Source organism: Phyllostomus hastatus, unplaced genomic scaffold (assembly GCF_019186645.2).
Source record: "Phyllostomus hastatus isolate PE091 unplaced genomic scaffold, TTU_PhHast_1.1 phas_contig_402, whole genome shotgun sequence".
NCBI lineage: Eukaryota > Metazoa > Chordata > Mammalia > Chiroptera > Phyllostomidae > Phyllostomus > Phyllostomus hastatus.
The window spans coordinates 1898931-1913908 of NW_025333873.1; the positions used below are offsets into that span (position 1 = coordinate 1898931).

The 14978-nt window shown below is 56.0% G+C and overlaps 1 protein-coding gene across 1 annotated transcript in view; it reads right to left on the bottom strand.

The window, feature by feature from the left end:
- Positions 1-457: 457 nt before the first annotated feature.
- TOGARAM2 (TOG array regulator of axonemal microtubules 2) overlaps positions 458-14978 on the bottom strand; it is a 45965-nt gene continuing 31444 nt past the window's right edge. Inside the window, exons 15-20 of the mRNA XM_045844306.1 lie at positions 14235-14352; positions 13778-13872; positions 12127-12319; positions 11012-11228; positions 4732-4818; positions 458-939 (exon numbers count right to left, since the gene is read on the bottom strand). Of these exons, the coding sequence (XP_045700262.1) occupies positions 677-939; positions 4732-4818; positions 11012-11228; positions 12127-12319; positions 13778-13872; positions 14235-14352 (973 nt within the window). The 3' untranslated portion in view covers positions 458-676. The remainder of the gene's footprint in view (positions 940-4731; positions 4819-11011; positions 11229-12126; positions 12320-13777; positions 13873-14234; positions 14353-14978) is intronic.

The following is a 14978-nucleotide window of genomic DNA, read 5'->3' on the forward strand; positions in this document are numbered from 1 at the left end:
GTGACATCTTTCCCACAAGAAGTCAAGAACCCCCACACTACCGGCTGGCCCTGGGCAGACGCGCTCAGGGCCAAGTCCCCGGTCCAGTAACGGCTTTCAGTAACACAGATGCCACCCTCCCCTTGCCTTTGGATACACTGGGTAGATCTCATCAGAAGGTTTGCATGGGGCCAGTCGACACTGTACAGGAGACTAAGGCAGAAGCGCAATGCCCCCAGAGTTGTTTGTGACACTGGCCTTGAGTCAGGCCAATGGCAAATGGCCCGGCCCAAAATGACCAACTCAGGGTCCCTAGGCTTGGGGGGTGGGGGTTGCAACTGCCCAAAATGGGGAGCTTCACCCGAAACACGGCCTGCAGCATGTGAGTCCGTGCTACGCCTGTTCTCCCTGAGTCTCGGTCTCAGTATCGCCTACGGCTGCTTTTGCTGAGGTTCAAGAAGTGGAAGATAAGGAAACCTTGGAAAAATAAGTCACTCTTTTATTTCTACCTCAAAATATATTATATACATCTGGAACTCTAAGGAAAAGTAGACCTGGAGATGAGGCCAATATAAAAATAAGATCAAAAATAATGATCGCGCATTTCAGATCTGTCTCTAATCCAGCAGAAAGGGGCGTGGCCGCCAGAGGTCTCGCCGCTGGGCGCCGTCGCCCTGCGGGCCACCTCCGGGCTGCCTCACCGGGATTCCGAGTCTAAGAGCTCCTGCAGCGCTAGGAGGACCTGCTTCGGCTGGCCGGCGGCCGCGTCCTGCAGCCGGGGGCCCATGTGCTCCTGGAGGCGCCGGGACAGCCGGCACACCGCGGCGCGGAGGCTCCCGCCGCCTTGTCCAGGCAGGACGCCGCTCCCCGTCGTCGCGTTGCTCAGGAAGTGCCAGAGGACTGGGAGGACCTGGCGCTCCACGGCCTGGGGCCTCCGGGGGTACACCGAGGCCACCAGCGCTGCCGGGCGGGAAGAGGGAGGAAGAGTTACTTGAGTCAGGCTCTCTCTTCCTGGCTCACTGCTGTCGGCGGGACACCAACCCTGTCCCCAAAGGGCAGGCCCAGTACCTGGGTCTCGTGACTCGTTAGGGGGCCCACAGACATGTTTTAATTTCTTTTAAAATCAGAAGAAAATAGGAAGGTAGGCAGCCTGGTTGATGTTTGTGTTTATGGTGACCAATCACAAAATATAATTCTTAATATTTTTTTGATGGAGGAAGGGGTAGGCAAAGGCAAAGCGCTCGAGGCCCAGGACAGACACAGTGGGCCCTTCCCAGCGGCCCAGTGGAGGGGGAGGGGCTGATACACCCCGCCTCTGCCACTCACCAGCTGCCGGAGCTGGAGAAAGCCGCCCTACCTTTCTGAGCCTGTTACCTAGTCTGTAAAGATCATAACCCTGAACCAAACACTGTGATCGTTAGAAATTAGATGATAAATGTCCGAGAAGTACCTAAGCAGGGAGGCAGGTGACAAAGAGTAGCTAGCACTGGTGTTGCTTAAATCCACATTACCACCGATGAGCCCTCACACAAAGACAGGGAAAGCTTGTCCTGGAGAGAGAAGTCAACACTCTTTCCAAAGACATTCTGGAAAATAAGACAGCCAGCGGGTCGGTGCGGCATGGCCTTCCCAGCGTCTGGAGGCCCAACCTCACCATAGGCCAGCAGCAATTCGGGAGGCCTGAACACGTGACCCCATTCACCCTCACAGCGTCCCGGGAAGCAGCATGCCGGTCCGTTCACAGAGAAGGGGACCAGGACTCGGGGTTCAGAGCTGGCCCAGCGCCATGCAGCTGACCAGGGCAGAGCGGAGGCCGGAGGCCAGGCCTGCCTTGACTCCACAGTTCACGCTCTTTCCAGCCCTCACGCCCCTGAGCCTCTACAGGTTCTGCATTTCAGAGGCTGATCTGGAGTTTTATTTTCAATGAAACCACCAATTTGTCCTTCCTTCACCAGCTTACCATCCCCCTACCCCCCAGATTGTCTTCCAGAAGGGGTCCCTCGGGGCCTCCTGACCTTGGAGCCAGCCTGGGATGAGGGGGAACCAGGGGTGACCTGGGCCCCCTCGGCTCTGCCTGCCGCACTTGCGGGGCTGTTTCCCCTGGACTGTGGACACTGACGTTCAGGCCATGCACGGCGGGGCTCCCAGGGGCTCCCCAGTGTCACAGAGCCCCCCGAAGTGAAGGTGATCCTCATTCCTGGGAAAGGCAGGCCCGCACCCAATGAGTCCCCCGGCCGTGTAGGACTTCACTGGGAAAGCCTCCCGGAGGGGCGGAGCCTCGAGCAGCTTCGTAAAGTGGGTGAGTGAGAGCGTGGAGCAGGCTGCGAGGGGAGGGCACAGTTACCAGGAAAGCCACCCCAGTCAGCCGCAAGGGTCAGGGAGCAAGGGGGAAAGCCGAGCGGGGCATCACAAGGAACCGAAAGAAAATGCCCCTGGTTAGCTACCTACTCTGGACACCTGTAACTCACAGCTTTCCTGATCCTCCGCCTGCAAATGAAGGCGAGAACTTTCCCAAGAACCAGGCCCAGACAGGGCTCCTGCTTCCACCAAAGGGTGAGGGGCACATGTGCCCCCCATACAGCTCCCTCCCCTGTCCTGCCACAGCGGCCACACTGGAACCCCCTGCCTCCCACAGTGGGGCATCAGCCCTGCCCACCTGAGAGCCACGCTCCCCCGAGACAGGCAGGGGGAGGTCGCCTGGCTGATGGGTGGGTCTCTCAGGCTGGCAGACACTGGCAGCGGCCCTTCTGGGCGTCGTCATGAGGAAGAAAACCCATTAAACTTAAGCTTAAAAGGCAGCTGAAGTGTTTAGCCAAAGATTTACTCCTGGTAAGCTGTGCTATTATTAGTCCGCACCTTGTGTCAGTTGAAATTTTTTTCTGTGTTCCTGGCTGACTCCTAGTTAACAGAAGAGCTACGCAGAAACAAACTCTTGCTTTAGGAGTCTCTTGGAAATAGGTGGAAATTACATACAGTACGTAGATGCACAGTCTAAAATGAGGTACCCGCCCACCTCTGGGCCTCACAAAGGACCTTCAGAAGCACAGGTAGGCTTTCCCCCCAGAAAATACTGATTTTGAGCAACAGAAAGGGCTCCTTGTCTGGTCCCTGGGGTGGTCTCAGTTACTCGGCCCCCATCTCCCTCCCGTGCACCCACAGCATGGCGCTGCACCTGCATCGTAGCCCCAGCCTTGCCTCGCTTGCCTCACCTGCTTGGGGAAGGCCCGGCACCTGGACAGGAGGTGAGGGGCCACTCCAAGGTCACTGGGAGAACTGAACCAGGACAAGCGGCAAAGCCAGGAGCACGAGAAGGGGCAATGGAGGAGCTGGGATGATGCCCCGGTTGGGCAGCAGGTGCTGGGCCCCCTCCCGAGGGCCCAGTGCTGTGGGCGCTGGCTGGGCCAGCACCGTGGGGGGTGTGCTCTTCATACGCACATGGAACCAGGCAGGAGGGCTGGGGAGGAGGGAGGCAGAGGACATGGCGCCAGAACCAAGGGGGCATTGCCCAGAGGAAGGAGGAAAGGTGGAGAAGGGCCCTGCAGGCCGGGAGCCGCACGTGGGCAGGCCGCAGGGAGAGCACGGGAGGCCGGCCTCTGTGCGGAGGGCGGCGTGCCAGCACCTAGGAGGCACAGGCTGGGGCTGCCCGGGGACAGGGGGCAGAGCACTGAGGTTGAGGGCTTGGCTCTGCAGTCAGATTCCCGGGGACAAAGATAGGATCACTTGCCCAGGGACCTTGGGCACTTAACCTTTCTTCTGAGCTCCATTTTCCTTATTTCTACTAAAAGGGTAATCATGGAACCCACGCTGTCCTCCTGGGGTTGTTGTGAGGGATTTGACCCAGGACCTATAACTGGGGGCTGGGGAAGGGCACAGAGTCTCAAAGGCCAGGCAGAGACATGCGCTGTGGACCACTCCAGGGAGCCCCGCAGACTGCTGGGGGACCATGAAGGCCTCAAGCAGGGGGACGGCACGATCCATCCGCAGTTTAGGGGCCTCCGGAGTCCAGGGGACAGACTGCGTTCCGCCTCCTTCCTAGACGGGACCTTCCTAGACGGGACCTTCCTAGATGGGGCAGGAGGCTTTCGGCAGGCGAGACAGATGATAAAGCCAATGTGAGTGACCTGCCCTTAGGGCAGAGTTGGCAGGTGGCAAATGGGTCTGTCCCCCGCAACTGTGTTCTTTCCATGCTGCCCTCTCTAGGACCACAGGTGAAGGTTTCAGCGCTGGAATGAAACCCCTAGAGGCTAGAGCTGCAAACTCGAAGCAGACGAGAGTTCGGAGCCAGCTTTCCTCGGCTGAAGCTAGAACAGGGCAGAGCAGATCCAGGCTGAGGCCCCTCCTGCAAGGAACTCTGTCCCGGGCACCTGGCCGAGGGCTCGAGTGGGGCTGAAACCCAGCCCAGGCTCCGCTCGCCAGGACGCATGTGCCAAAGAAGAGGCAGCTTTGTCGAACCGACACGACAACACTGCTGCTGACCGAGCTGTGGACGCACAGGCGGTGTCCGCCCCGGAGGGGGAGGGCCGGGTAGAGCAGCGGCAGAGAGGAAGAAAGACATCGGGTTTCTTAGGAACCACTTTGGTTTTGTACGAACCTGCTTCGTCTGGAACAAAACCAAAGACCGTCTTCTGGCAGTGTGGGGATTGTCTTTGGAACCCAGAGTGTGAAAACTTCTCAGTGGTCTGGAGCTACTGGCCGGTGGGGAGGAATAGAGGAAGCAGGGGTTTCGGGGGGGATGCAGCGAGGGGCGCTCACCTGACAGGCGGTCTGTGACGTCCAGCACCGCGCGGCCACTCAGGAAACGCACCCGCCCAGCCAACACGGGCAGGAGGCAGAGGTTGTCTGAAAGAGACAGAGTGTCCATGGCCGTGACGCTGTGGCTGCACAGCGGTGCCAGCTCAGCTCCGGGCTCCCACAACGCCCACGCAGAGAGGGAGGGCCTCTGGGGAGCTGGATCAGTGTCCCAGCTCACGGGGGAGCCACTTTGAAAAGCGAAGGTGTGGGGGTTGTGTGGGGCAGAGTGATGTAGCTGGGCAGCCCCAGACAGGCCTCACTTCCTCCCACAGACCCCCTTCAGCTTGTCGGTGCCCCCCCGAAACTGCTGTGAGCTGTGGGGGCAAGAGGGCACAGAGGTGGAGGCAGAGATCGAGAGACAGACAGACAGACAGACAATAGGTTGATAGACAGGTGATACTCGACAGATGACAGGTAGATGACTGATTGAGAGAGAACAGACAGGTGATAAATAGGTAATTGATCGATGATTGATGACAGACAGATGCTAGATGATAGGTGATAGATGGATAATAGAGACAGACAGACAGATGGACATGAATGTGGGTACATAGATATAGTTTTACGGGAAACTGAGGCACTGAGCTGTGGTCACACCAAAGGGTAGGTAGAGATAGATGATAGATAGATAATTGATAGATTGGCAGACTATCATTTTGACTGTCATGGTCAAAATGCATTTCTCAGGGCTGCGGCTGTGGTGTCTGAGACGTGAGGGGCGTCACCAGAGCGGCCCCAGCAAGTGCATCCTGGGGTCCCAGGAGCTGAGCCTCTCAAGGCCAGATTTCTCTCTGCAGGGCCCACCCCAGGGATTGTTTCTGGTGAGCTGCACCCTCGCCAAGTTCCTGCACTCCTCAGCCTCCCCACAGCTGTGCCATCAAACTTTCTTTCGCCACCGGGCAACCACTCTAGCTCAGAGCTAATTCTGCCTCCTTTGCTCCCTCCCTGAGACCTGCAAGGTACACAGAGGAGAAAACATTCATCTCTGCCGCTTACAGAAGCTCCGTCCAGAAGGCAAGAGCCTTGAAAACAATTTGTGCTGGGAGATAAAGGAGATACCAGCCTCTAGAATATTGCAGTTTGCAAGAAGTGGTCTCCGGGTGTCCTGGTAAAGCTGTAATTGTATAAAAACGGGTTTTTCTATTATCACCTGCACTATTGTGTGCCGGTGCTTCTGTTCTTCCCCCCAACGCACCCTCATCATCAGCCAGGAGCTCACCTCTGAAGACAAGGACTTCGCCCCCTGGAGCAGGAAAGAAGGAAAGACTTGGGGAACACTAAAAAAGGCACACCCAGCAGACACCTACGCCTCGCCATGCTCCCACAGCACTCGGTACACAACAGGTGCTCAGTAAATGCTCACGGAGTACAGGGCAGTGTTACACAGCAGAGACACCAAGTTTGCCCAAGCACCATGCCCCTGGGTAGCTGGCCCCTCCCCCTCTGGCTACTTTTACAGGGAAGCGGGCTCACCTTCCTAGGCACACCCAGGTTTCGTGAGTGGCAGGGAAGCCTAGAGGATGAGAGCATGGGCCCGGAGTTCAGGGTTTGCCTGGGTTTGGGTCCTGGCCCTTCCACATTTTACTGTGTGATGTTGGACGAGTCACTCATCCCCTCCAAGCCTCAGTTTACCCATCTATAAAATGGGGATAATACCACCTTCCTCATAGAACTGCTGTGAGGATTACATGAGTTAACACAATGCTTAGGACAGTGACTGGAGCATATAATTACCTTGTGAGTATCAGCTATTATTGTTGCTATGACTACCGTTACCCTAAAATGCTCCAAAAGCCCAGCAAACTTCATGGTGGAGAGCTCAATTAAGAGGCTGGAATCTAACTTTTGCAACCTTCAGATCCATGCTCCGCTGGCCTAGCCTCAGGGGCTCAGAGGCTCCGCTTCTGCACCACAGGGAAGCCATGGCGGGTCTTGGCGCTGCCCACACCAACAGGCAGGCGGAACCACGCAATGCAGAGCACAGCCACGGGCTGGCAGGCCAGACACCCTGCCTTCCCCGGGCCTCGCCTCCCTGTCTGCACTGTGGCAGTGGAGTCCAGAGGCCTGGCACCCGCCCCGTCCAGCCGGCCCCTGAGGCCGCAGGCCCACATCCTCCTCCGGCTCCTGGGAGACCAGAGTGGAGCTTTGAAGAAAGTGTAGAAAACGTGGTAGCACATGGACACTGGCAGCAAAGAAACTGGAATCACACTGGACTCCTGACAGCAAGCTTAAGATACTGTACGATCTCACCTATCAGTGGGACCTAATCACCAAAACAAACAAGCGAGCAAAACAGAACCAGAGACGTGGAGATAAAGAACAAACTGACAGTAACCAGAGGGGAGGGATAGTGGGGGATAACAGAGGAAAGGAAGTGAAGGGTCATCAAGGAACATGCATAAAGGACCCATGGACAAAGCCAAAGGGGGTAGGATTGAGGGTGAGCGGTGGAGGGGCAGGTATGGGGTGGGGTGGGGGAAGTGGTGGCGGGAAGATGAAAACAACTGTACTTGAACAACAATAAAAATTTTTAGAAAACCAATAAGTTTAAGAGTTCTGATGTGACAATGTAGTGAGCAGGGTAAGCTATGATGTCACATAGCTGAAGGCTCTGTGGCCACCAAAACGAGGTCTGTTCATCACAAGAAGAAACTGGGAGTGATCCGCCTAAACGGAAAATGGTGTCGGTGGCGACGGAGCCGTGAAAAGCAGCTCAATTGCATAATTACACGTGAACGCTCACACTGTACCTTTAAAAGAAACCCAGGATGCAAACTCAAATGTACAACATAATCACAGCCGTGTATACAAACAGGCACTGAAAATATCTACAGTGAAAATGCCAAATTTTGCTAATATAATAATGGTTTATTTTAGGAGTTCAGACTGTGAGGGGTTTTTTTTCCCTCCAGATGCTTTGCACTTTTTATTTTCTCAATAATTAATCAGTATACTTTTACAGAGGTGGAAAGTGCCCTTCCTGTTTTCACATGAACCGGAAAGACTGCACACTCGCCTGGGACACAGGGTCGTGCCGAACGAGAGACGCCAAGTCCACACCGCACTCACATCACGGCGTTTGGCCGGGAGATCTGTGAGCGCGTGGAGCAGCAACGAACGACAGGAGCGGCGTTTTTAAGCAGCTGGTGCGTTCGAGGGGTGCCGTGGGTGAATCTGCAAATTCCGTTAACATACAATGCTGGGCATATGATGTATACAGTATAATATGCTCAAAGTCAAAGAGAAGGATAGCCCACGTAGATCGGAAGTCACCCATTTCTGAGCTTGTCCGCTCCCTCCAGCCCTGGCCAGGGGCTGTGACGATGAAGAGGGCGGCTGGCGCTCGGAAGCCTGCGCGTGGCAGTCCAGCCCGCAGCAGGCGAGCTGCCAGCAGCCTGACGTTCTCACTGGTGGAGTTTCTTCTGTGACCCACAGGCTCATGGAGCCCAGAGAACCAGCCAGTCAGCTCCCGAACTGCCTAGACACCTGGACCAATGCCCCAGAAACCAGAAGGTCTCAGTGCTGAATAGAGAAGGTGCTACCCTAGCCTCACCCCTGGAGAGGTACCAAGGCAGGCAGGGACAAAGGGCAGAGGTCAGGGAGCAAGGTGCCCAACACATCTCCTTCCGTACTATCCCCCCAAAAGGGGACATGGGCAGAAATCCCCCCTGCTCTGTCAACCAACATACCACCTGTCCCTAAAAAAAACCAAAAATCTAGAAGAGATGTGATAGCTGACAAGTCGACTTTATTTCTGACTTCCGGAATGAAGAGGGATCTTAAGAAGTCACCTGAGAAGCCAGCCTCCCATTTTGGCTGTGCCATCTGGACTTGGTGCCAGAAGACGGTCTAGCCTGGCTCTGCTCTTGACCCCCCGGCCCCCACAGAGCAGGACATGACACGGCATGCCGAGCTGTTGCTCTGTGACTTTTCACATTTAAGTATCTCATAGCATTTCACAGACTCTGTGCAGCTTGGAGCCCAGGATCTCTCGAGGGCTGTGGCGGAGCAGGCTTGGGAGAAAGCTCCCTCTGCTCAGAGGGCTCCAAGCCACTTCCAGGAGGGGCTGCAGTGTGCCAAGGGTCCCCCAGGAACCACTAGGGCCACCAGGCTGAGCCTGGGTGACATGGGAAGGAAGATTTACACCCCCTTCTCTTCCGTCCCACCTATCTCACTTCCCCTTCTACCACCCAATCCCCCGGGACAGGGGGAAGTTTGGTTACTTGCATCCATTTCACCCTCTAAATGCAGACCAGGTTCAGAGCACTCCAGACATGAGAACCATTCCTGCAAAGAGTTTGCATCTACCACTGGCACACGCTGACAGTGGTGAATTCTCCTCGTTGGCAACTTAAATCCCTTCAGTTCTGACCTACGTGGATATAGAAACTGGCTCATCATTTCACAGTTAAGAATGTCTCCAAAACCACCCTGCCTGGTGTAGCTCAGTGGATTGAGCACCAGCCTGTGAATCAAAAGGTTGCTGGTTCAATTCCCAGTCAGGACACATGCCTGGGTTGTGGGCCAGGTCCCCAGGTGGTGGGTGTGAGAGGCAACCAATCGTATCTCCCATGCATTGATGCTTCTCCCCCTCTTTTCTCCTCCCTTCTCCTTCTCTAAAAATAAATCAGTAAAATCTTTTAAAAAAAGAAGAAGAAGAGGAAGAGGAGGAGGAGGTAGAACAAGAACAAGAATGAGAACAACAAGAACAAGAACAAGAAGGCCCAGCCCAATGGCAAAAACGGAAAGGAAAATGCCTGGAAGGGAAGAGTTAACAGCTCCTCTCCCCAGACAAAGGTGCCTATCCTCTCCAAATAGCTAAACCCTATTTTGCCTGGTGTAGGTTTTCCCAATAAATCCAGGTCCTGCAGTGATTTACCAAGAGCCTTGGTTATTGGCAACAGCAATCTCACTTACCCACAGCAGCACTAAGAACAAGCCATAATTTAGAGCTGGATTTATATTGTTTGTTCTACAGCAACAACCCCAGCAAATCATAAATTCCCTCCGAGATGAAGAGAGGAAATTGACAATATTTATGAACTCGAGGGGCAGAGGAGGACCTGGCCGGGCTTTTGATTTGTGACCGAAACTTCTCCTGGAGGCTCCAGCCAAGGACACGGTGCCGTCCCAGTCCCGGGGAGCTGGGCTCAGGCCGAGGTGTAGAGATGAGGTGGGGGGGTGGGCTGTGGGTGCCAGGCCAGGTTCTGGCCTTCCCGCGGGGATGCTGCGTGGGTGCCAAAGACAGACATTGCTCTGTGCTCACCAGAAAACGCGGCAAGCCAGGAGGCAAACAAAGATGGTCCTCAGATCAGAAGCTTTCTTGCATCGAGGCAAGACTGGTGTGCAAAACCTCCTGGTTCTACTGGTTGGGACATAACTCTACTCATGAACTCCATTCTCACATGCACTGGGGGTTATGAACTTGCACTTCAGCCTGTGTGCTCGATACACTAAATATTACCGTAATGAACCACAATGTGATACTGCAAAGCCTATAGGGAACTGGGGAGTTCTCCCCTTTCCTGATGTCTCTCCCACAGTTCCCTCCTGTTTTTCTTTTCATTCCTCCCCACCCCACTCCAATATCACTCCCCACCCCTCACACCGAATCCCTCCCACCCGAAGCTCTGGCCCCAAACAATTCTCCCAAGAGGCAACTCTCATCCACTTCACACTCAGAAAGCCAACGGAACCCCAGCCTGACTCCCGTGCCAGCCACGCAAGGTGGCCTGCCATCCAGGCCCACCTGTCTGTCAGCTTTGTCCTCTGCAACAGGCTTGTCCTGTGGTCTCACCGGCATCCTGCCTGTTCCCCATACATGCCACATGCACTGCTACCACCTCTACAACTAAGAAAACTGTTGACAACTCTTCCCACCTCCTTCCTGGCAATCCTGACCTGTCCTCCTTCAATACCCTGCAGGTGCTGTGTGACCTCAGGTGAGTCGTTTACATAACCTGTACTAAAGGAGGTGAGACTACCTCATCCCCACAGCTCCTCTGCTTCCCACCATCTATGACACACAGGTGGATGTGACGTGGAAAAGTTGCCAACCAAGAACCTCAGAGGCGCTGGGCTGCCCACACCGCCCTACACAGCCTCCGGGAAAACGCTGAACCAGAGCCTTGCACCACTCTGCGGATTCCCAGGCAGGAAAGGTGGGTCCAGCCCAGGGTGGCACTGGGGAGGGGGCCAGCTGCCCAGCAGAGCCAAGCAGGGACCACGGCAGGAGGCTCACCCAGACTCTCAACCATGGCATCCAGTGCGGTCACGGCGGCAGCATAGATCCCCGCGTTCTTGGAGTTGAGGTTGTCTGCAACGGCGATGAAGACGGAGAGCAGCATGGGGTGTAAGCTCCCTCTGAGGAGGGGGATCATCTTGGCGAGGGCCTCCAGCGCCCACTGGTTCACTTTCTTGTTGGAATCCTGAAGCCTTGGGGTGAAAGCATCAAAGACCTATTGAGGGAACAGAAGCCAAGAGCCCGTGGGAACCCAGGCTGGGCAGGAGTCCCGCAGCCCAGCCAACCACCCTCAGCGGGCTCCTCCTGCATCCGGACAGGGGTCGTCCAACCTGTGCCGGAGCATTCTCAGTGATAAAGAGCCCGCCTCCTCAAAGAGGCGTGGGGAGGGGGCCATGAGGGGAGAACAACCGTATACTGGGCACTCGTTGTGTGCCAAGTTTGAGAGCACCTTGTTAGCACCCGGTCGGCACTCTCCCCTCCCCGGGATGATCTCACCGCCCGTGAGGCACGTGTTCTCATCCTCACTTTACCATTAAAATCAAAACAAAAAACTGAGGCTGAAAGAGGTTAAACCATTTGCCCAGATCACACAGCTCATAGGAAACGTGAATGAAACCCAGGTCTGCTGACTTCATGCCTGTGTCTCTGCACTGTAGCTTGCCTGTTGGCAGCCTTGCCCCTGCAAGAAGCGTCTGTCCTGGTTTCCAGCCCGTGAAAAGGCTGCGCCTGCTCCTCACCCATCCTGGCCTCATCACCTGGCCAGCTCCATGCTCTCTCCCCAAAACATCACGCACATACTAGACCAGTGGTGGCCCTTGGCCACAGCGCCCTTCACTTCTGCCCTCCTCCCCACAGATCGACAAGAAGGGCGGGAGACACCCAGGACACCTCCGAGCAGTCCCAAGGTGCCTGGTAGGAGGCAGTGCCCTCCCCTTCAGCCACATCCAAGTAGTCTTAGAGTGTTACCATGGCAACTGGATAGCAAATGCTTGTTGGGCTCCCTTTGCCCTGAAGGGTCTGGCACACTGTCTCACCCTGTTCAGAGTTTCCCAAATTGAAGTTGCACCCATGGGGAGAGACAGGTGGCAGGGCAGGGGTGGGGCGGAGCTCACCTGGACCAGGTTGGCGGTGATGAGCTCTGGCTTGGCCCTGCAGTGCTCCAGGAGCTGCCCCACGCCGTCCCTGCGAGACTGGTAGTCCCTGGCCTCCAGCAGTCGCATCAGCTCTCGCAGCTGCTCCGCCATCTCCGAGCCACCCCGCTTGGAAAAGCGCAGTCCCGCCAGCCTCGGGCCATTGGAGCACAGCCTAAGAGAAAGGGGCCTCTGACCTGGGCAGCCCAGGGGATGGACACACATCTTACCCCAGGCCCCTCCCACAGACAGGTGGGGCTGGGGAACTCTGGAAGTCCCTTTCCCTTGGGGGACAATGTGGTTTATGGAGTCCCAGGGGGCAGAGCTTTCTCTTCCTGCCTGTCTTTCTCTTTTCAGAAGACAAGTGAAGCTTGGAGTGATGGGCTGGGAATGCACCACAGGATAACTGGGGCATGTTTCATCTAGGAGTGGGGGAGATCTTGCCAGGTGCCTGAATCCTGACCCCTGGTTGTTGAGGTCCTGTTAAGGATCCTCCAGTAACTAGAGGAATGTTCAGAAGCCCCGTTGTCCTAGGCTGGAACCACATGCACACGGTAGCCTGGGCCAGTTCTAGCCAGCACGAGAGCGGCTCCCCCCAGAACCGCTAGCCCCACCCCAGCTCAGAGCCCTATGCCCCAGCCCCACCCCGCGGAGCCCAGCATCACTCACTCTGTCGCTCATTCCCACACTCCCCACTCTTTGCCTGCTGAGTGCCAGGACCGTGCTGGGCACTGAGGACAAGGCGGTGAGAGGGACGGCCTTTGCCCGAAGGGCTTACAGGCAGGACAGCTAAGTCAATGGGCTGACCGAGGACTGAAGAATGGGGGTGACCTGTCCACCCAGAGGACACGGGGGCACAGGGTGTCAAAGAGAGCTTCTGGGAGATGGTGGCAGGGGAGCTGAATCTCGTGGCATCTTGGAGAATAAATAGGCACGTTCTAGGTACAGACAGCCCAGTGTAAGGCAAAGAACCAGCAGAAGCAAAGGCACAGCAGGGAGAGAACGTGGAGGGGCCGTGCCCACGGCCGGCCGCTGGGTCTGGCGGAGAGGAAGTGTGGGAGGGAGAGAGAGCAGGAGGTTACTCCTGGAGAGGTGGGTGGGGGCTTCCCTGGGCCCCTGCTAAGGAGTTTGGAGGTGGAGCTGGGGAGTTTACGTTTTAGGCACAGGAGTGACCTTTAGTTTCCTGCTTGGTTCCTAACTCCTCCTAGCAGCCGCCCTCTAGCGTCTCACTCAGCCCATTCCTTGTCACCTGCCTTTGTCCCAGCTCTGCCTCTGAGCTAGTCCCAGGCCGACTGCCTTTCTGGCAAAAGCATCCGCTGAGCCAAGGGAACGGAGAAACGCTGAGTTCCCACAGGGAGCCTGACCGACGACACGTCCCACCAACACCAGTGGGCCGGCACCCCTCGGCCCCGAGTGCCGGGACGCACTTCCGCTGACACAGGCTCTGAGCCCAGGACGTAGTCTCTCCAGGGTCTGGGTCAGGGAACTCATCCCACAAATTCTCCCACTAGTGCTGCAGACCCGGCCGGGTCTCGGCTGTAGCCCAGGTCCACCCTCCCGCCCAGGGCCACTCCAGGCCGCCTTCAGCGACAGTGTCGGCCGTGGAGCCCCAGAGAGACGAGAGTGGCCGTACCCGTCCTCACCAGGCAGCCCGTTCTCACACACCACCAGGCTCCTCGACACCTTGCGGCCTCTGGCAGATGGCAGTTCATCTCTATCTTCTAGGCCCTTGAAAAATACACACAGAGCTTGAACCAGAAGAAATAGCCTCTGGGGCACTGCCAGACAGTCCAGCCTAGACCATACCCCCTTCCCCCTGGGAGGGCCTCCGAGGGCGCAGGGAGCCAGTCGGGGTGTCAAGACCCCCATTGCACAGATGAGGATGTGGAGGCGCAGGGAGCCTCCAGGCACACGGGTGGTGAGAGGCAGAACCAGGCTGAGCAAGGGGCAAGTGAGTGCATGACCTCGGCCGGCGGGAGTCATGGGTGACATAAAAGCCTCTGGAGTGCAGTCCCCGCCCCCTGACCGGCATGAGGCTGCCAGCTCAGCACTGGTCCCCACCCACGGCCCGCGCCCACCCACCGACTCACCCGCTGCTTAATGGCCGCCATGACCTTCCGCAAGTCGTGGGACGGGAGGGACTGCTTCAGAAATGCATCGAACTTCGTGTTCGACATCAAGGTGTTCACCATCCTCCGGCCATAAAACCTGCCACCGGGGGAAGAGCGAGATGAAGACGCAGCCACAGAAACACATTACAAACGTGCTGCACAAGTGCACACAATTTCCTAATCACAGTGAGAGTTTTTAATGCTTTTTCTAATTATGACAAGAATCTTTACCCAGTTAAAAACTAGCTTCACAAAAAGTTAAACATCACTCACACTCCCATTACCAAGAGAAAAATCACTAGTATGTTTTTACATGTTTTCTTATCGCCTTTTCCCCGTGCATATACATTTAATTAATATCAGAATGCATGTTCAACTTGTATCTAGCTTTTTTCACTTTATCACTAACCATCTTCCCATGTCACCCGTTTTAGTGGGTACATAATATTCCATTCGGAGGCCATACCCAAAATGTACATAATTTTTTGCGTGTGTAGGACACTTAGAAGTCTGAGGAAGGGTGCAAGTAGGGCAATATAGAAGGCAGCGGTAAATTCTATCTGGTGAATAGCGGTAGGTGGGGAAAGGAATCAAGGAGGGCTTCATGGAAGAGGTGACCCTTGGGTTGGGACTCCAAACATGAGTAGGAGCTCACAAGTGGGACAGGATCAGGAAGTAAGTTGGAGGAGGGAGATAGTCCAGTGTCCACACGACAGCCTGACA